The sequence below is a fragment of the Hirundo rustica genome, chromosome 15 (genome assembly GCF_015227805.2).
Source record: "Hirundo rustica isolate bHirRus1 chromosome 15, bHirRus1.pri.v3, whole genome shotgun sequence".
NCBI lineage: Eukaryota > Metazoa > Chordata > Aves > Passeriformes > Hirundinidae > Hirundo > Hirundo rustica.
This window is the reverse complement of record NC_053464.1, coordinates 1,460,944-1,482,864: the sequence shown is the minus strand read 5'-3', so window position 1 is coordinate 1,482,864 and position 21,921 is coordinate 1,460,944. Positions and strand designations below refer to the sequence as shown.

Below are 21,921 nucleotides of genomic sequence, written 5' to 3'. Positions count from 1 at the left end.
CATGCTGGAGATCAGGGAAAGGTTCTCCCCCAGAGGGTGCTGGCACTGCCCAGGCTCCCCAGGGAATGGGCACGGCCCCGAGGCTGCCGGAGCTCCAGGAGCATTTGGACAGCGCTGCCAGGGATGCACAGGGTGGGATTGTTGGGTGTCTGTGCAGGGCCAGGAGTCGGACTGGATGATCCCAATGGACCCTTCCCACTCAGGATATCCCATGATTTCATGTCCCAGCATAACCTGGAGCTGGGGGGAGCAATGAGCACAGGACCTGGCCCTGGTGAGGCCGGCGGCTTTCTCAGGCCACGGTGGATGCAGACAGATGCATTTCATAATCCCCAGGTCTCACCTAATCCCCGGGTCCCAGCTGCTGCCCTGGGATCATAACTGATGGCGAGAGGGAGAAATTAAATACACAAAATGGAGTGGGTTGATGCTCATTTGGGACTTTTCCATCACCCCAAATCAGGGCCTGTCTATCCATCATGCTGTCCATCCATCCCACACACAGGTGGGCATGGACAGACATGACTGGGCTGGCTGTGGCCCCATTGCTCTGGGATAATTCACATTCCAGGATAAAGCCCCACTTCAAACAGTTTCCATCTGCCCACCAGCGCTCACTCCCAGGGCTGTCCTGAGAGTCTAAAGGATAGTTTGGTTATTGGGGTAGAATCAGAAAACCTTAAACAGGGGAGGAAAACACCCAAAAGCAAGGCTTGTTGCCCCATATTAAATAATATACTTATATATATAATATTATATATACATATAATATTATCCTCCAGTGGCCAGGGAGAAGAGGAGCCCCGAGTGCTGCCACAGCCCAGGCTTAGCGCAGGTCAGAGACGCATACAATTGTCTTTAAATTATTTGTGGTGGCAGGTTAACCATGGATTACAACCATCATTAATGATTGTAACCATCATTAGCAGCCGCTGCGAGTGCAGGGTGAAGGAGGGGCTCGCCGCTCGGGGCTGAAGGGGTCCTTGTGCCAGAACGAACACTCGGTTTACGGAATGGGTGACGGTGGCGCACGGCCGATGGGACACTGCTGGCTGCCCCGGCGGTCCCGCGGTGGCCGTGGCTCCCGGCCCCGGCGCTGGCTGGATCCGGCCGCAGCGCGGGTCCCGCAGCCCGGGCAGGCTTTAGCTGGGGGGCCGGCAGAGGGGCGATCACATGCTCGCCCGCCCGGGATTAGGTGCGGCCGCTGGGGCGGGGAGCCGTGCCAGGGAGCCGAGGCGGGCAGCCCCGCCGGCCGCTGGCGCTCCGAGCCCATGGCCCCGGGCGGCAGGAGCCGGCCGCCACAGCGCTGAGGGCCCGGGGGCCCCGGATGATGTCCTACCTGCAGCCCCCTGGCCGGCCCCTGGAGCGCTTCGATGGGCTCTCCCTCATCTACTGGTGAGCGGGGCGGGATGCACGGGCACGGGCACGAGCACGGGCATCCCTCGGAGCCTTGGATCCGCTCTGCGGGGATGGGCGCGTTCCGTGACCCCGCGCCTTTCGGCGGGGCTGCGTTCGGTTCATTCCGGCCTCCCTCGGGGGCAGGGCCTGCTGGGGGTCCCACAGCACCCGCGGGGTGAGGCCGGCATCAGCCAGGGCGGGAGAGCGGATTTATCTTCCAGGCAGCAACTGGGGAAGCACCTACGGCCTCTGCGAGCGGTTTATGGGTGCTCCTGCCGCAGTCCTGGTGCTGGGCTCTCCCCTTTGCCAAAACCTCCCCAAAGGGCCGTGTCCCGGCGCTGGTGCGGAGGGGACGGGAGGTGACAGCTGCAGATGTCTATGTAGGGCAGAGAGAGCCGGCGGCAGCGCGGCTCTGCCCGGGGCCAGGGCTCAGGGCGTGCGGCTTTAGCCGATTAGCTGGGGGTCAGTGGGCCGGAGCCAGAGCCGGCGTGGGCCCCGCCGGGGCCTCGGACCACCCTGAGGCTTGGCGGAGGCTTTCTCGGGCTGGCCGGACACGGACTTCTCCCCGGCCGAGAGCAGGAGCCCGGGGCACGCTGGAGGCAGCAGGGCCATGATCCATCTCCGGCTGAAGTAGGTCATTGGAGCGAGGGCTGGGGGGCTGCGGGGCCGCTGCCCCCGGCAGGATGGCGCGGGCAGCACCCCGGGGTGGCCGCGGCGCACACGGTGGCTCGAGTCGCTGTGTTGGGGCTCCTCCTCTGCTTTTGCGCGCAGAAAAGGCAGAATCAGTTGCCGGACGGAAGGAGGTGGTGCAGGACAGGCGTGACCGCGTGGCTGTGTTTGGGGCAGCGCTGCCGGGTGGGTGCTGCTGCTGTGGGGCCGTGGGGTGCGTGCGGGAGCAGCCCCGTCACCGCACTGAGGGCCCCTGGGCATCCCCGGCCCAACGGCCCCGCTCAAACCCCATTTTCTACCTCACAAATCTGCTGAGACGCTGGAATTTTGGGTAGAACCTTCCCTCGGCTTTGTCCACTGGGCTGCGTTTGGTTTGGAAGGACGGGGTGGTCAGGGGGACCGTCCCCCACATGTGGCGGCTGCCAGATGTGCTGGCTGGTGTCCGGCTGTCTGCCGGCCCCGCCGGGACACGGCGGAGGATGGCGAGCAGATGGCAGGGAGATAACACCTCCCCGGCACTCCCATAAGAATGACCCCGCTCTGCCGCTGATTAAAAGATTAATTTTGGAGTTTGAAATAGGAATTTGATAAATAAATGCGAGCCGTCAGCAGAACCTCGCCCGACAGCATCAGGGTGGGGGGTGGTGACTGCCGCGGCTGGAGCAGCAGCCCATCCCTCATCCCCGGTTTTGGAGCAGTGGTCCATCCCTCATCCCCAGTTTTGGAGCAGTGGTCCATCCCTCATCCCCAGTTTTGGAGCAGCGGCCCATCCCTCATCCCCGGTTTTGGAGCAGTGGTCCATCCCTCATCCCCAGTTTTGGAGCAGCGGCCCATCCCTCATCCCCGGTTTTGGAGCAGTGGTCCATCCCTCGTCCCCGGTTTTGGAGCAGTGGCCCATCCCTCATCCCCGGTTTTGGAGCAGCGGCCCATCCCTCATCCCCGGTTTTGGAGCAGCGGCCCATCCCTCATCCCCGGTTTTGGAGCAGCGGCCCATCCCTCATCCCCGGTTTTGGAGCAGTGGTCCATCCCTCATCCCCGGTTTTGGAGCAGTGGTCCATCCCTCATCCCCGGTTTTGGAGCAGTGGCCCATCCCTCATCCCCAGTTTTGGAGCAGTGGCCCATCCCTCGTCCCCGGTTTTGGAGCAGCGGCCCATCCCTCATCCCCGGTTTTGGAGCAGTGGTCCACCCCTCATCCCCGGTTTCTCCCGGTGGTGGTGCCGGTGCGAGCCCGCAGGGCTCTCCTGGAGAGTGGCTGCTGGAAGCTCTGAGCAAGTTTGGCAGCGGTGGCTTCTGTGCGGGAGCTTTGCCAGAGCCAGTAGGAAATAAAACAGCCCTGAAGCGCCGGGCGGGTGTTGCGGCTGGACCACGCTCTGTGTGCTCCAGGGGCTTTGGAGCCGCTGCCGGCTCCCCACCAGGCGTGGCCGGGTGCGAGGCTGGCCTGGCACCGCCACCAGTCCTCTCGGAATTATTGTTGCTGCCTGTTTATGGCTTGTGCCAGGGTCTGGGTTGGAGCACGGGGGTGTTTGCAGCTCAAGGATAGGTCAAGGCTCTTCTCAAGAGCTGCACGTCCAGTTCAGAAACATGTTCTGAAATCTTTCCCAAAAAAATGTGATTTTCCCATCTTTCCACACGCAGTCGTTTCCCTCCCCTCTCTCTTTCCCCCTCTATTTTTGTGGGTTCATTTGGGTGAATTTCCTGCTGTGGTTCTCAGGTTTTCTCCCATCAGTGCAGGGTGGACAGAGGGTGGCCAGGCCGGCAGAGCAGGTCCTGCAGCCCCCACCAGCCCCTGTTAATAAGTTTATAACCAGTCCAATCCCACAGCCCAGGGGATTTAGGCAGGCAGGGAGGTTTATAATCCTGTTAACCCTTCGCAGCAGTTGACACCCAAAGTGGGGCCACGGGACCAGTCCCTGGGCAGAGTAGCAGATCACCCACCTGATGGGAGGTGAGGAGGAGGAGGAAGAAGGAAGGCTTCCTTGTGGGAGAGATGTTACGACACCTTGGAGCTGCTGTGGTGAAGGTGAAGGGGCCTGTTTGAGCTTTCCCGTGTGACTGTGTTTGTGTTGTGGATGTAGGTGCATCCAAGGGTCGGGCTGGGGCAGATGTTGGGGGATGTTCAGCTGGGCTCTGGCATAAACACCTTTCCTAAAAACTTCTGGCAGACCAAGCCTGACCTCCCTTCTACCTTAAACGGTCTCTCCTAATTACTGCAAGGCAGGCTAATTGAAGAGGTTATTGTTGCCTTTCCCCCAACCAAAACCTCTTGGAGCAGCACAGGACGAGCTGTGTGTTGATGTCCATTGGAAAAGACCTGCGAGCCCTCGTTGTGGTTTAACCTCTCCAGGCCACAGCAGCCTGCAAGAGCAGCTCTGCCAGGCAGGTGCCCATGGACTGACCATCTCCTCCCTGGGCAAGAAGAACCTCCAGAAAATGCTTCACCGTTCTTGACTTCATGCATAGTTGTCAGGTGGCATCAGCTTCCTCCTGCAAGCCCCCCCTCTGCCTGGGGTGAGGGTGATGAGCAGCAGAGATCTGACTTTGGCACAGCAAAGGTTCATTGGGATGAGCCCCTCATGCTGAAGAGGGCACTGGCTGAGAAGGACTTTGGAAATAGGGATGAGGTTGAGAGGAGGGTGATAAAAGGGGTTGAAGAACAGAAAAGCCTGGCCAGCAGTGAGAGGTGGCATCTCTACCTGCCCGAGGTCTTGGTGGCCTGCTGGTGCAGATGTCCTGTGAGGAGGGACCTTCCTCCCTGAGGAGTGGGAATGTGCATCAGCCTCAGGTGGAGACACCCTCCTCCAGCAGAACAAGCACTGGAAAACTGCCCAGCCATCAAATACTCCTCACCTGTCCATCTTGCCTCAGGTGGGAGTGAGCGGTGGTCCACCAGCAGGAGGGGTGGGGAGGGTGAAACCTCCCCAGGAGCCACCCCGTGACCTCTGCAGAGGAAGGGATTGAAGGAGTACTGAGGCCGACAATGGTCCTTGGCAGGAGGAAAGAGCCCGTGGGGTGTGGGCACAGGGATGTGGGATGGTTGGCAGCCCTGCCCGTGGGGATGAGCACCCCTGCAGGGCTGGCTGCACCTGCTGCCACCTCTGCCCACCTGCAGGTGGGTGCCCAGGGAGATGCTGAGCCCAGGGCTGGGGTGGGAGCACGGGATTGCCCATCCCTGAGTGCTCCCTGTAGGACCTGCCCGCTTCCTTCACCGGTAATTTTGGCACTGCAGTTCCTTTGGGTGCAAGTTATTCCTGGGGTGGTTCCAGCTGGACACGAGAGGAAAACTTTTCATAATGGGAACAATCAGCCCCTGGAATCACTTCCCCAGGACAGTGGTGCATCCCCCAGTGTTGGAGACTTTCAAATTTCAGCAAGGCAGGGTGCTGGGCTGTCTTGTCTGGGCCGTACTTTTGACAAGGAAGGTTGCACCAAGCGCTCCTTGAGGTCCTTTCCGACCTGGTATTCCATGACTGTTTGTTGCCTCTTCTGTTCAGACTTGTCTGTGAGCATCTCTGATCTCCTGAGCTCATCTGCAGTGACTCCATGGGTGTTATTATGAGAACGCCGTGGGCTGCACTGGGACCGTGGGCAGCTCCTTCCCAGCTCCAGAGCAGCTGATGGATTTTTTGATTTATCCCCAACGCTTTGTAGCTGATCCTGCGAGCAGCACAGTTGCATTTTTCCAATTTCTAATCAGATGTAAAAGCCTCTGCGGCCTACGCTGATTCTGTTGTGTCATGAAATGAACTCACTCAATAATGCTCCCATGCTGCTGCTGCTGCTGCTGCCTGGGCAGCCCGTGGCTCCCGCTGCCGCAGCCAGTGGGAGGATGGCAGAGACCGTGACCCAGTGCCCTGCTGGGGCAAGCCCTCCCACCTCCAACCTTCTTAATGCTGCTTTCCGGAGCCGAGAGGCCTCTGACAGATCTCCCTGCCACTGCAGGATGTCTTCCACCTCTAATTCCCACCCACACAAACCTACTTGGACCCTGCTCCTCCGCTCAGCCAGGCACAGAGGCTCCCTGCGGGCTCAGGGGTGCTGCTGTCAGCATTCCCTTCTCTTTCCTTTCCTTTTTGGAATGATGTGATCCTGGCTGGCTCACTGGGATCACCCAGGGATGCTGCTCTGGGGTCTGGCCATGTCTGGGCTCAGCTGTTCCCACTCCCTGTTCCTGGCTTTAGCCTCGATGCTGGGGTGGAATAACTGAGGAGATGACAGTTCCATTTCTTGTATGGCCTTAACAGGGCCTGGAGGTGACCTCATATCTTGGTTCAAGAACACAGCTTTTGGGCACAGCTAGATATGGAACACAATATTATGGAATACAATATTATGGCATACAATATGATGGCATACAATATTATGGAACACAATAACATTTTGGGCTGCCCAGGACACCCCACCCGAGCAGCCAGGCTGTGAAGGGCTCTTTGGCTGGGGGAGAACTCGCTGAGCCCTCAGTTCCAAAGGGAAGGGTGTTTCATCAGAGATGAGCCTTGAGTGATGTCTTCCCGTGGGATTTTTGCATTTGCTGCTGGACGTGTTGCCCACGCTCCCAGTGACATTAAACCCATCTCTCCCTTTGTGGTCCTGCAGTTCCCAGCTCTGTTTGCTTGTTGTCTGGGTAGGAAGGATAAGGGCAGACCTGAGGTATTTTTTATCATAACTTTATTATTGGTTGTACTCGTTTCAGCCATTCTCTTCCCCTCTTTTCTTTCTGAAACCTGAACCCACCACCACCACCACCTTCTCCACTGCTTGCCCTTGGCAGTGGTTTCTGTGCCTCTCCCCAGCACTCCCAGTTTCACTCTCCTACACTTTCCTCTTCGTGCTCTCTCAGAAAAATATACTGGAAATGCACCTGACTTGTGCTGACCCAGCATTTTTAGCTCTATGCTCCTGCTCCAAGACTTATTTCGATTCTATTTACAGTTTCACCCATCCCTGCATTATAAATGGCAGTGTTAAGTAAAGCTGACTTATACAGTTTCACTCACCTGCTATTAAAATATATATATTTTAAGCAGAAATAATTTTCCATTGGAAAAAAGATCATTTTTCAATGAATTTTAAACTCATTTTTCTAGCAGTCAATGAGAAAGTGGACAAACAAGTGAAGCGTGTGCTTATCTGCTGTCCGGTCCCAGGGGGTTACTTTGTTCTTAATTCACACTCCTCCTGTTCTCTCATTTATTTAAAAATCCAAAGTCTCACCAGCAGCTCCCTGGGATAAGAATCTTGGATTGACTCAGAGCTGCTCAGCTGGGTCCCAGCTCCGTAAGGATCTTGAGCACACAGCACAGGCCCTTTGCCTTCGACACTGGTTATACAAATTAGGCCTGGTACCCCCGGGTAGATCATAGGGGGCTTAGAAATCCTTCCTGAATGTGATTCCGGGTTTTAAACCACTGAAAATCCTCCGAATTGTTTCTGTTGAAACTTCCTCTGGTAAGAGATGTGTTAATGAACAGGAAGAGCAGCAGTGTCTGGTGCTTTTGCCAGGGTTGGTGTGTGTTTTGGATGATGGAACTGAGGACCTGAGTGTTTGCAGAGAAAGTTGGAAGCTGAGCGCTGCTCCTCTTCCCTGAGGGCCTCTTGGATTTGGTTTTTCATTTCTTTTAGCAGCTTGTGGACAAGCGTGTGGTTTATTGCAACATCCCACCCGATGGGAAGGAGCAGGAATCCCAGCCTTGGGCAGGTGAAGGACTTCATGTCAGAGCTGCTGAACCCCAAACACCTCTGTTTAACCCTGAGCGTAGAAATTGCTCCCTGAGATGCAGAGATCAGGGTGGGTGAATTACTGAAGTGCCAGGCGGGAAAATTTTCCCATTTTCCTGCAAGTTTTGGGTTGGCCTGACTCTAGTGAGCTTTCCTGGAGCCCCTCTGAAACTGGTCCTTATCACAGAGCTACAGAATGGCTTCAGTTGGAAGGGGACCTTAAAGGTCATCTTATTCCATCCCTGTCATGGGGATGGACCCCTTCCAACCTGGCCTGGCAGATTTCCAGGGATAGGGCAGCCACATCTTCTCTGGGCACCCTGTGCCAGTGCTTCAACCTTATCCTCTTGCATTGCCTCCGGTGCTTGTGCAGCCCCTTCCCTTCAGCATCCCTGATTTATTCCAGCCAAGACTCTGGCCTGTGGATCAGGGCAGTAATTGTGTGACAATGCATCAGCAGAGTCCCAGAGGATCTCGGAATTGTGTGTGGTATTTTGGTGGTGGGATGGAAACGTCTCATCCTGTGACCAGGATGGTTATTGATGCATCAGAGGTCTCGGAGTGTGATCCTGGGTGTGAGTGGCAGGAGGCTGCTGGGTGAGGGGCTCCCAAAAAGGTCACCCCAAACTGGGCTCGGTGCCAGGACTCTCCTGCCCTCGGGGAACTCTGCCGTGGTGTGGAACAGGCACAGGGGGAGGGTCCCACAGCCCAGCGCTGAATTTCTGTGCATGTTCTGCCACAAAACTGCCTGGCCAGCCTTGAACGAGTCACTGAGAGCCAGAGCTGGTGGTCATCAGGTGTTGGAACCTCCTGCCTTAATTTTTGGCTCTCCACACCCCGGTCATTTTCTGTGGGATTCCAGGAGAAAGAGCATCTCCTCCTGTTGGGTTGCTGAGGGCATGGGCAGGTTTGTGAGGATCTTGAAGGCTGCAGCATCCAACAGAATTGGAGATGGGCCCAGGTACCACCCCTGGTGCTTGGTCTGGTTCGGCCAAAGCCTTGACAAGGGCATGAATCAGGTGTGGGCACATCTCACCGTGCTGGGGTGTACACGATGTATCTACCACCAGATGCATCTACGCTTGTCTAGTTGGCATTAATTACCCAATTTTTTAGCCAGATAATTTAATTTTCAGAAAAGTTTTGGCCACCTGAAGGTCAAATCAACTCAGATTTTATATGTCATCTGAATGTCCTCAAATGAAAGCAATTTAAAAAAAAAAAAAAAAAAAAGACAAAATGCAGGAGGACTTTTCCAATTTGTCATTGTTTTGAAGCACCCTGCATTTGCCCAGCGAGGCTTCACACGAGGCCACTGGGGAAGCTCCAGCTGATAAAATCAGTTGTTCACACGTGGTAGCAGCAGTATCCAGCAGCTTGGGCTCAAGGGATGGTTTGGCAAGGAGTGGCAGTGCCGGGCAGGCACGTCCACAGCGGCTGCAGTCAGTGCTCCGCTAATGAGGGCAAGGGCCACTAATGGGGCCTGGCCAGGAGCCTGCGGAGACGCTGTGGGAACAGCACCAGGAGGACACCAGGGATGGAGGCAGGGCCAAGAGCTTCCCTGTGACCTCAGATGTCCTCCAGGGCTGGTTGGGATGCAGGACCCAAGTCCTCCTGCAGGTCCAGGGCAGCACGTTTCCCTTCTCAGGAAAGGTCACCAGATCTTCTCCCCCAGGATCGTGACCCTGCTCCTGCCACGTCCCAAGGTGGGCTCTTCTGGTCCATTCCCATTCACTGGCAAACCTCGGATAATCTTTTTTCATCCCTCCATCACTTCATCCCACAAGCCAGGGGTCCTGCTGCTTCTCCAGCTGTATGGTGGCACCAAGATAGGGATGGAAGAGGCTGTTCAAAGGCACATCAGGCTCCTGACCTCCCAGCAGACAGGGGGACAGCTGAACTTGCTCTGCATTAAGAAGGAAACAACAGAGGGCTGGAAAAGATGCTGAAAGAAAAAAAAAAAAATCAACATCAACCCCAACCCCCTAAATGCCACAGTCTGTTACTGCTTCCAAAGCTTTGCTATGGATTTTAATCTTTTAGGGATGCTGGCTGCACACACCCCACACCAAACGCTGCCCTTCATCCCTGGAGGGGCCATTCCCATCAAACATCCCGAGTGATTCCCGTAGTGCCGAGGCTGAGGGGCCGGCCCTGCTCGGGGCCCTTTGGGAAGGCGCTCGGATGGACAGCGCTGGCTCCGGCTTGCGTCAGCTTTAATCTAAAGTTGGAGATCTTTTGAGCTGATCTGTGTTAATGTTGGGTGGAATTAACATGCATACGGGGAGACCACGTGATGCCCTCCGACCTCCCCCTTTTCTTTTTTATTTTTTTTTCCCATTTTCCACCCCCATCGCTTTAACGGATTCCTGCCAAATCAGAGCGGCCGGTGCCTGGCAGGGCCGGGCTGCCGCCGGCGGCAAGATGCCCGTGGTGTCTGTCCTTTACAAGGGAGCCATCATCATCAGCAGGTAACCTCCCCTGCTGGGGTGGAAATGCTTCTGCTTCCAGCCAAGGTTCTTCCCCGTGGTTCTTCAGGAGCAGGGGTGGGAGGCAGGGATTGCAGGAACACCGTCGCTGGTTGGGTTCTCCGCGCCGCTGGCATTGGCAGAGCTCGGGGCTGCTCTCAGCCGTGCCTCCGAGTGGGGCTGATGAGAAGAGTTGATGGCAGGGGGATGATGAGAAGAGCTGACGGTATCGAGGAGGCATCTGCTCCGCTGAAACTGCGTCCGTATGGCGCCTTCCAACCCGTCCTGAGCGCCCGGGCGCGCCCGGGAATTTCCTCGGTGATTTACTGGAAATACCCTGAAAATCCTGGGTTGGGGATTGGGATGGATCGGGATTGATCGGGATTGATCGGGATGGATCGGGATGGATGGAACCAGCCTGGGCCCGGGGCTGCTCTGCCTTCCTGGGATGCCTTTGAGCTCCGTTGTTCAATAGCCAGATGTGGCCAGTTGTTTGTTCAGTCTTCAGTACAGTGCAAGGATAGCAAGCAGGGGCATTTTTTAACAGGGAGAAAATGCTTCCAGTCCGAATCTTAGAGGTGGAAGTTACTGGCTTTGCTGTATAGCTCAATATTTTATTTTGGATTCCTGGTAAATCCCTGCAGGTTATTCTTATCCTGCCTCCCGCTGGATTTGGAGCAGCCTCTTGTTTCCCACCGTGTTGTTCCTCCTCATCCATGTTCAGATCTGGGAGCTGATATCGATTGGGAAACACCTTTTCTCTTTCAGCTTAAGTGCTGGGGAGTGTTTTGGTACCTCCTCACCGCTGGTTTCCCACCTGGCACATGTGGGTCAGGGTTTCTCAGATCAAGGTTCATCCATCCTAAGGAGCCCAAGGAAAAGTGCTGGTGGTCCCAGGTTTGGAGTCTGGCATCTGTGATTGGGGCAGAGTGGTTTTGGGGTCTTTCATTTGGGACCTTGGGTATTTAGGGGGAGACTGTGAGGTGTTTTGGGGAGTTACTTGGCTCGGAGGAATCTCAGGTGTGTGATGCTCTTCTACCCACTCTGGCTTGTGATGAGAAGCTCCCACCAGACCAGGCAGGACTTGGAGCGGCTCTTGCATCCCCTTTTCTAGACCCTCTGCCTGCATAAAAACCTTGAGAGTGGATTGTGCCCGGCTGTCCTCATCACAGGCTGCCTGTGTTTGTGAAACTGCTTTATTCCCAGAACACGGCTCCGGGCTCTGATCTCATTTCCCGGGAGCCGCACAGCTGTCCAGCCCCGATAATCTGTGGTAATGAATCACAGACAGGTCCAGCAGATTTGCTGGGTGGGGAGGATGATGTTCAGCCCTGCACATATTCTCTCATTTATCTGTGTGAACCTCGGGGGGGCTGGCTGGGGGCTGAGTTTTGCCCGTGTGGGTGCAGTGGTGGGGCTGTCGCTCAGCCTGGGCGTCTGCAGTGCCCGTGCAGGGTGGAAGGGACAATGTCCCCCTGCGTGTGCTGCCTGTGCACCTGTGCCTCTGTTCTTCTTGGCCTGTGACAGCTCCTCTTGCCTCCCCCAGGACACTTATGGGACCGTACGGGATGGATCGAACCGTGCACTGCTTTGACTTCTACGAGTGTGCAAACGGGCTGGGTGAGTACCAGCGACAGCAGGGCGGGCTGGGATACCCCAAACATCCCCCCAGTCCCCAGAGGCTGTGCCAGGATTTGCCTTCCTGTGTGAAGTCTGGTGTCTCGCTGCTTCCTTTGTCTTGTACCCACCAGTGTCGAGCGCCTTTTGCACCTTTTGCAGCTGCGACATGAACATCAAAATCGCAGCTAATTCCATGGTAATGGTGAGGAGCCAGTGCTGGGAGCTGTGCAGGAGCCCGGGGCCACAACCCCTTCCCTGAGCGGGATGAGGGGCAAGGTCCTTTCAGAATTTTCTGGATTCAATCAATTAAAATGCTAAATGAACAAATAAATAGAGTCTCCAGCACTTCCCTGCCCCTCTGCAGATTTCGCCCCAAGAAATCCATCCCAACAGGAAATGGAAGGCGCTTCCTGCAGCACTCCTGGGGCCTGGGATGCATGAGCTGGGTTTGGAAAGTTTGGCCCACGGGGAGGGGAATGAGCACTGGGTGAGTCAGGTGTCCTTCCACAGCGCTGTGAACTTCAAAGCGTGGAAGAGAAGGAAAAAGAAAAGGTCACGTCCATGAGAACGTGAGGAAGTCCCAGGTTCATGACACTCAGCCCAGAGGGATCCAGCACAGCATTTCTTCTGACCTCTGTGTATCCAGGGGTGCTCTGCCATGGACTTTATAAAAATCTGTGATCCTGCATCAGGATTTCACAATCTCTCCCCTAATCCTTAATTGTGAGTGCAGCTGGTGACCTCTTGGTGAGACCCCTGAATGACCACTTGGGACAACTCTTGAGGGGTCACCAGAGATAGAAGTTCAGATTTCCTGAGACCTGAGATTAATGATGGATTAATTATTAGCTGTTTCCAGCTCTGAGGTAACAGGACTTTCTGTCATGGGGGGATGGCTTTGCTGACTCTTCCCCCAGTCATGAGGCTCATGGGAGCTCAGAGAAGTGTCTCTACTTGGTGAATAAGATATTTGAATGTCCAGAGGTGGATTTGGTTGAGTTGATGGGATTTCAGCTGCTGGGTTAGATTAGCTCGTTAAAGGAGGAGGCCCAGAAAAGCCTGATGGGGCCATCACTGACCTCTGGAAGAAGTGACAATGTGGCAGCCCTTAGTGAGCCGCTTCGCTGGGTTCCAGTTCCTCTCCTTTCCCCCAGATTGTGGCCAGAAGGTATTTGCAGGGTCTAGCAGAACCTCTACAGCAAACTGTGATGTGCTGGAGGAAGCTACAATAATGTGGATTTCCTAATGCCATCAACAGCTGGCTTCGGCCTCTCCTATGGGGCTTGAAACAATCAGGATGAGCAATCATCCTCCAGAAATCATGGAATGGTTTGGGACCATTTAGAAGGGACCTCAAAGCTCATCTCACTGCATCCCCTGCCACGGGCAGGGACACCTTCCACTATCCCAGGCTGCTCCAAGCTTTGTCCAGCCTGGCCTTGGACACTTCCAGGGATCCAGGGGCAGCCACAGCTGCTCTGGGCACCCTGTGCCAGGGCCTGCCCACCCTCCCAGGGAACAATTCCTGCTCAATGTCCCATCCATCCCTGCCCTCTGGCAGCTCAATCATCCCTCTCTGATGACTGGTGCTTACAGAACCCTTGTGTCTGCCAGAGGTGCAGCTGCTCGGAGTAGGTTTATCTGGGACAAGAAAGTGCCTCCCTGAGTTTCTCAGGCTGGATGCAGGTATTATCCCACCAGTTTCCCAGGTAGGATGAGGTGTTATCCCAGGTAGGATGAGGTGTTATCCCAGGTAGGATGCAGTGTTATCCCAGGTAGGATGCAGTGTTATCCCAGGTAGGATGCAGTGTTATCCCAGGTAGAATGCAGGTGTTATCCCAGGTAGGATGCAGGTGTTATCCCAGGTAGGATGCAGTGTTATCCCAGGTAGGATGCAGTGTTATCCCAGGTAGAATGCAGGTGTTATCCCAGGTAGGATGCAGTGTTATCCCAGGTAGGATGCAGTGTTATCCCAGGTAGGATGCAGTGTTATCCCAGGTAGAATGCAGGTGTTATCCCAGGTAGGATGCAGGTGTTATCCCAGGTAGGATGCAGTGTTATCCCAGGTAGGATGCAGTGTTATCCCAGGTAGGATGCAGGTGTTATCCCAGGTACGATGCAGGTGTTATCCCAGGTAGGATGCAGTGTTATCCCAGGTAGGATGCAGTGTTATCCCAGGTAGGATGAGGTGTTATCCCAGGTAGGATGCAGTGCTATCCCAGGTAGGATGCAGGTGTTATCCCAGGTAGGATGAGGTGTTATCCCAGGTAGAATGCAGGTGTTATCCCAGGTAGGATGCAGTGTTATCCCAGGTAGAATGCAGGTGTTATCCCAGGTAGGATGCAGTGTTATCCCAGGTAGGATGCAGTGTTATCCCAGGTAGGATGCAGTGTTATCCCAGGTAGGATGCAGTGCTATCCCAGGTAGAATGCAGTGTTATCCCAGGTAGGATGCAGTGTTATCCCAGGTAGGATGCAGGTGTTATCCCAGGTAGAATGCAGGTGTTATCCCAGGTAGGATGCAGTGTTGTCCCAGCAGCTTCTTTGCAGCACCTTCACTGCTGGGTGCCAGGTCAGCGTTTGGCCATGGGTTTGTTGTTCTGTGGCTTTAGGTGGAAACCCACATGTGAACCTCAGCAGAAGTTCAAAGGGGTTACCTGGAAGCTGCTCAAGCCTGAACCTCGAATTAAAGAATAGCCATCAAAGGGAAGTGCTGATTAAGGAGCATTTCTCAGAACACTGAGATCCCATTATCTTGACCTTCATCTGCTTAGGACAGGGCAGCGAGTGATTCACCTCCAATCTGTCCCTTCCTCCAGACAGAAAAAGCTGGCGGGGGCCGCAAGATCAACAGAGGGATTAAGGGAAATGTAATTGAACATTGCCAGCTTAGGCACAGAGCAGGCAGCCCCTCTCCGTGCCCAGCCTGGCAGCCGGTGGGGTCAGGATGTGCCCCGGATGATCCCAGTTGGACTAAACAACCAGATTAGCCAGGACGCCCCCTGACCTGTGGGACAGGATCCAGGAGCAGGTGAGATCATAGCCTGAGAACTGCGACTCTGGCATTAGTGGGAGCGGGATTAGAGGCACCAGAGAAGCTTGAGGGTCTTGGAGAAATTTATAGGATCATTTAGAGTCTAAAGAAAACACAGACTTGGTCAGTCTTACCTCGAAGTCTATCTGGAGTTTTCCTGGCAAACTTTGTTCTGCAAAAGAGGGAAAAACAGGGACATGGGCATCAGCTCCAGGACCTTTGCCAGAAAGGAAAGATTAAATAGAGGGATCCAAAATAGGCTAGATTATCTGGCCCTAAGTATGACTTAATAAGCATTATACTGGGACTTTGATGCTGTGATAATTAAAGAGCCGTTATTTACTTACACTGGGTCCCAAATAGAAATTTGATTGAAGTCAATGTTTATAAAATACATTAAAAAATACCATCCCAGGAAGGCTGCCACCATAGTCCTGGATGATTCAGGTTTGCTGCCATCAGTCACCTGCTGTCCCCTGGTGTGTTCTGAGCCCCAGAAGGGGTGAGCCCTCCTTCCTCCTCCCCCCTGCTCCACTGGGGACTCTCCAGTGGATTTTGGGGGGCAGGACTAGCACCCAGAGCACCTTCTTGGTGAGGTGATGGGTGTGAGTAGTGAGCAGAGCTTGGCAGCTTCCAGCTGCTTTCCCAACAAGGGAGTTAAAACTCAGGGATTTTTCCTCCCCATCCAAGTTTGAGTATGTCTGGAGCAATACTGTGAGTAATCTCCGATTTTAATAACAAGATCGGATTTTCTCATGACATCGTTGGGGATAAAGGAGGATTTGGAGATACTTCAGCTATATTAAGGCATTACTACAGTTGATTTGCAGACACAAAAGGGAAATGAGTCATTATTGATTTGATACCTCGGCACAGGCGCCGGTCCCACGCTGGGCTGCTGGGGGATGCTGGGCTGAGCCTCTGCAAGGTGCAGATTTTTATATTATTTGCCTGATGGGCTTCATCATTCCAAAATCCTTCGTGTTACAGTGTGAAGAAAGATGTAGGATGAACTCCTGAGCCATCCCCTTGGCCTGGCTGGACTTCCAGTCTCTTCCCCATCCAGGGGAACAGATGGGCCCTTGCCTCTGCAGGGCCCCTCTTGCCGAGGCTCCTCAAGCCCATCCCTGGGGTGCCCCTGTTCCCTGGGGTGTCTCTGCAGAGCCCAGCACAGAGATCCCCTGGCTCCACGCTGAGCAGAGCAATTTCCAGCTGAGCGTCCCTGGCCATCAGCAGGTTTTACTTATGTCCCACAGCATCTCCTCCCCACTTTTGTGCCGCGGTGCCTGACCTCACCCACACCTTGGTGAGGCTCGTGCTGCTTATAGGTACTTTTCTGTGTGCAATATTTCCAATTTGAGTGAATTTCTTTTATAATGCAATGAAGAAAATATTAGTGCCCATTCCTGAGGTGTTCTGCTGTGAGTTCCCTGTTCCAGCAGTAAAATAGCTCCTCACAAGTGCCTGGTTAATGCATTAAGCTCAAGGAATAAACTCCAGCACTCAGACAGGGCTGCAACTTGAAGCTTGGGAAAAGCAGCAATTGGTGCACATAGAAATTAACTGGGAAACTGTAATAATTTAGTTTGAATCTAATTTAATATAAGGTGACTTGAGAGACGAAGTCTTTCCCTAGAGGCAGATGGAAACTGTGAGGGGCCTGAGAGCAGAGCTTGGGTTACAAAAGGAAGGGAGACAGGGATGGAAACGGTGCTGTGCCCTGAGAAATCCTGATCCAGGATCCTCTTCCTTCGCGCCTCTTTCAGAAAGGGTTCCCGTGGTTTGGGGGAGCAGCTGTGCCCTGTTTCTCCGAGGGAGGTGTTTCTTGCAGCCCAGGACCTCTCGGTGGCACTGCCTGTCCCCAGCCTGCCCTCCTGTCCGGAGCAGCAAAATGCCTGACCGGCGGCTCTGGGGAGAGATTTGTTAATTAAAGCCAGGCTTTTAATCCTTCTGTCCACAGCCTGGATCTTCGAAGTAGGACTTAACAAGCCCTGGATAAATAAGTCTCTTGGACCTTTTCCTGCCAGCCAGCTTACGCTGGCCACAGGGACCAGCCCGGTGGCCCGAGGGTGGCTGTGAGGAGCAGGAGCTCCTGTGCCAAAGTGCTGCAGGGCACCCGAGCTGTTCTGGGATCAAACAGGGGTCAGCTCCATGCTCCTGCCTCAGCTGCTCCCCCCAGGCCACATTCTGACTGAAGTGGCCACCCCCGGAGAGGGGCTGTGCCAAAGGCTGAGGCGCTGGTGGGGCCTGGCAGGTGAGCAGAGATATCCCCACCACTGTGATGGCCCTGGGGCTTGTCCAGGTTGCACAGGGAAAGAATCTCCTGCAAGAAAAACTTGTCACCAGGAATGTTCTGATCTGCGGCAGGAGTAGATCCTTTCCCACCAGTGATGAACCTGGAGCTGCTGGAGAGAGTCCAGAGGAGGCCATGGAGGTGCTCCAGGAGCTGGAGCCCCTCTGCTCTGGAGCCAGGCTGGGAGAGCTGGGGGTGCTCACCTGGAGAGGAGAAGGCTCCAGGGAGAGCTCAGAGCCCCTGCCAGGGCCTAAAGGGGCTCCAGGAGAGCTGCAGAGGGACTGGGGACAAGGGATGGAGGGACAGGACACAGGGAATGGCTTCCAGTGCCAGAGGGCAGGGCTGGATGGGAGATTGGGCAGGAATTGTTCCCTGGGAGGGTGGGCAGGGCCTGGCACAGGGTGCCCAGAGCAGCTGTGGCTGCCCCTGGATCCCTGGCAGTGCCCAAGGCCAGGTTGGACACTGGGGCTTGGAGCACCCTGGGACAGTGGAAGGTGTCCCTGCCATGGCAGGGGGTGGAATGAGATGGGCTTTAAGGTCTCTTCCCACCCAAACCATTCCATGATTCTGTGAGTGCAGGGTTGGGGCTGCATCCCTCAGACATGGCTGGTGTGAGCTCTGGCTCTCCTGCCCGTGTGTCACAGGCTGTATTTTTCCTCTAGGCATTAAGGTCATTGGTGGCATCAAGGAGCTCACGGGAGAAGAATATGGAGTTTATGTCAAGAGGATCCTTCCAGGGGGTGTTGCTTACGCCGACGGTGAGTGGAACAGCCCAGATTGAGGGTATTCATTTCACACATTTCTTTCATCCCTTATTAGATATTTTGGGTGCTTGCTTGGAGATTTTCCAGTGGTTGGGAGTATTTTTTTTAGTGTGGCAGTTGTTCTAACATCTGACAGTAGCCTTGGACTTGCTTCTCAGTGTCTGTTTTGCGTGTGTAGAGCACGACCCACCTGTGACACACAAGAACTTTCCTGTCCTTTTCCACCTCCCTGTGGCCCCAAAACAACCGGGGATCCTTTTGCAAACTCACCTCTGCTCTGGGTCACTGATTTCGTTCTGAATATATTCAGCTAAGTAGGTATTAGGGGTCTGCAGAGCTCACTTTTTACAACTTCAGATAAAAAGATAATTTTTTCCCCCGTCTGTTACATAATTTTCCCATCCAATAAAGGAAAATAAATCCAGAACAGGTGGAAGTGCCTCTTGTGGTTTTCTGCCTGACCTCGAACTGAACTACTTGACCTCAAAGTGAATTAAGCAAAAGCTTTATTGCAGTTTTCAGTATTTACTTTTGCAACTTCCTAGAGCAGAGGAAGTGCTGGGACATTGGCACAGGTTGTTCCGGGAGGTTGCAGAAACTTCATTTATGGACATCTGGAAAAACAGGTCAGACGAGCATCTCTGGAACGACCAATGAATTTTGCATCCTGTCTCTGGGCACAGGGAGGAACTACCCAGCCTCTCTCAGTCCCTTCAAGCTGTATTTTCCACAGTTTCTACCCATTAGTTTTCTTTTCTAGGGCGCCTGCAGCCGGGAGACCAGATCCTGGAGGTCAATGGAGATTCCCTAATTGGGGTGACAAGCGAGAGGTATCACATCCAAATGGAAATTTTCCATTCCTGTTGCTTTTGTGTGACTCTGTGAGGCGGTTTAGGCTGTGGGGTGTGTGGAGGTCACCAGGGCATCACTCCGTGTGCTGTTCCCAAGAGCCAGCTCGGAAATTATCGGGCAGAAAGATTCTATATAAAAATAGACCAGTGAGCCCAAACTGTATCTGAGATACTCAGACATTTCACAAAATCCTGGGTTTTACGCAGCTCCTGGCACCTCCACTGCATCAGCTGCAGCTTCCCAGCACGTCCTGCAGTTTCCAGCACAGGAGATTAGCTGGTGCCTGACAGTGCTGCTCCATGCAGGCAATTCCTTCTGGAGCCACCATCCAGCCCCTCAGCTCCCCACGAAGAGAACAATTACCAGCTCCACCAATGCTTTGAGGGCTCTCCTTTCCCAGTGAACACGGTGCTGTCCTATTGCCTGCCTCGCATTCCTGCACGGGGTGCCGGGCCTGGATGAGGAGCACCACGAGGAGCTGGTCCTGATGCTAAAGCCCCAGAGCAGCTGGGTTTGGTGATGTCCACGAGAACATCTCTGTGGCTGTGGGAGGATGTGCCTGGCTCCCAGCAACTGCCCTAGCTGCCGGCGGTACTTGTACAGGGGACCCAGAAAATGGCTGTCCCTGGGATGGAGACTTCCCCAGGCTGGGAATGACAGAATCATGGAACGGTGTGGGTTGGGAGGGATGTTAAAGACCACCTCATTCCAGCCCCCTGCCACAGGCTGTGTCGGAGGATTTGCTCATCACCACAGGCGTCTTCTGGGTTTTGTTACCGGGGGCTTCTCACTTACTGCAGAAGAGGGAAAGTCAGGATACGTCTTGGCTGCCCTCAGCCCCACTGCCAGGGCAGGGAGCAGGGCTGCTCCAAAGCCCCGGCTGCTGGCAGGGTTTGCCCAGCTCGGGGGTCTCTGCCCAGCTTTGAGGGGAGCAGGGTGAGAGCAGTGGAGCACCACTGGAAGCTGGGGTTGACGTGTCATGGTCCTTGTGTTCCAGGGCCGTGGACATCCTGAGGACGGCGTCGGCCACCAGCCACATGCGCCTTCTGATAGCCCGCGACGACGATGCCAGGTAAGGGACATGGCACACTGGGAAGGGGGGTTGTGGCACTCCTTGGCACCACAGCTGGAGAGCCTTGGGGCAAATCAGGCTCAAAGCCCACGGGGAAGGTGGAGGTGGCCAGGGGTCTTCGATAACTGTGCACTGGTGGGAATTCAATGGAGCTGTAATGGAAGGGAAGCAAAGCTGGTGGCTCCCAGCTCCAGCCCTGCCTGTGTGGGATCTGAGGACATTCCAAAGCTGGTGGCTCCCAGCTCCAGCCCTGCCTGTGTGGGATCTGAGGACGTTCCAAAGCTGGTGGATCCCAGCTCCAGCCCTGCCTGTGTGGGATCTGAGGACATTCCAAAGCTGGTGGATCCCAGCTCCAGCCCTGCCTGTGTGGGATCTGAGGACATTCCAAAGCTGGTGGCTCCCAGCTCCAGCCCTGCCTGTGTGGGATCTGAGGATGTTCCAAAGCTGGTGGCTCCCAGCTCCAGCCCTGCCTGTGTGGGATCTGAGGACATTCCAAAGCTGGTGGCTCCCAGCTCCAGCCCTGCCTGTGTGGGATCTGAGGACGTTCCAAAGCTGGTGGCTCCCAGCTCCAGCTGCCTATGTGGGATCTGAGGACGTTCCAGAGCTGGTGGCTCCTAGCTCCAGCCCTGCCTGTGCAGGGTCTGTGGGACATTTCAGCATTTCAGCACTGGGCAGATTTCCATAGGTGTTTCCCCAGGGAGGAGCAGAACTGCTCCAGTCTTGGCTCCCTCAGCTCTGCTGTGTGGTGTTTGAGCACATCCTGCACAGAGCTCTGGATGAAGATGTACAGGGACAGCAGCATCCTCCCTTTCCTTTCTGGCAGGACACATTGAGTTAAGGCCTTCCTTCCCCAGAGGTTTCCTCCTTCTCAGGGAGGATGAGAAGTTTCTCCCTGAAACCTGTCCCCTTGTTGTTCCCCAGAAAACCTTGCTCTCTCTGGAGGGACTCAGAGGGTTTGGAAGGAGAAGGAAAGAGTTCAGTCTTGTCTTGACTGGATTTAAGCTGCATGGGACAATGATGGTGCCATGAGAGAGGGCAGAGCTGTGGGATCCAAGGTATGGTTTAGTGGAGTCTCTGCTGGCGTCCCACGGGAGAGCTGGCACAGTGTGCTGGCACATCCTCTCCCCTTGACAGAAACAGGGCCTGGGAAGCTGAGGCGCTGCAGGAAGCAGAGGAACGAGGGTGGGATTTGGCAGGGTGTGGCTGTGGGCCGTCAGGTTCCTGGCGCTGGGGCTTTGCTCTGCCTGTGGGTGGCTGCAGGTCAGAGTCCCTTGCTCAATGCAGCCACATCCCGTTAGTGCTGGAGATGATGGATTCATTCCTTATCCATCAGCCGCTGTTCCTGCCTTGGCAGAGGAGTGAGAGTGCTGTAATGACAGGCGTGAGGCTAATTCTGACACAGCAATACACTGCTGGAAGAATTATTTGCTATTAATGACGGGCTGCTTTTAGCCACCCTCTTCCCAGGGAAATAGCGTCTCGTTATTACATTAAGTGCAAGTCCTTCAGCAGCTCTGGGGAAGTGCTGGGTGAAGCAAGTAGGCCACCAGCGACCCTTTGCTCCAAGTAGGGATGCTCGGGATGCAGCTCTGGGTCACACACAGCAGTCCCCTTGGGGGGCCAAGTGCCAGTGGGCACCTGCCGCTCTCTCCCAGCAGGAGGGTTGGGATCCCACAGCTCGGCTGGGATCCCCGTGTCCAGCAGCAGCAGGACTTGCTCCGGGAAACACTTGGTTTCTCAGCCAGAGCCCCAAGCACAGGTTTTGTGCTTCCACCCTGATGTGTTTCAAGCTGTTGGTGCATCTCCAAGTGGCTCCTGCCATCCCAAATTGCAGCAGATGTTTCCTAGAGCACACGCACGCGTGGCTCCGGCCCCCCCGCTGCCGGCCGTCGCCCTGCAGGGAGCTGGGGCAGGCCGGCAGGGCAATGAAACTTTAAGCAATTTATTTGTCTTCCGTTCACTGCTGGTTATCTGCTAAATCTGCAAAAGGTTAGCCAGAGGGAGAGGGGGGAAGTAATCAGTTTATTTATTTATTTT

General features: G+C 54.9%; 1 protein-coding gene across 3 annotated transcripts in view; it reads left to right on the top strand.

The window, feature by feature from the left end:
- Nucleotides 1-11,764: 11,764 nt before the first annotated feature.
- LOC120759663 (syntaxin-binding protein 4-like) overlaps nt 11,765-21,921 on the top strand; it is a 37,865-nt gene continuing 27,708 nt past the window's right edge. For all 3 annotated transcript variants that reach the window (XM_040079164.1, XM_040079162.1, XM_040079163.1), the window contains exons 1-4: nt 11,765-11,870; nt 17,859-17,954; nt 18,721-18,790; nt 19,810-19,884. In XM_040079164.1, coding sequence (XP_039935098.1) covers nt 11,804-11,870; nt 17,859-17,954; nt 18,721-18,790; nt 19,810-19,884 — 308 coding nt within the window. In that variant the 5' untranslated portion in view covers nt 11,765-11,803. The remainder of the gene's footprint in view (nt 11,871-17,858; nt 17,955-18,720; nt 18,791-19,809; nt 19,885-21,921) is intronic.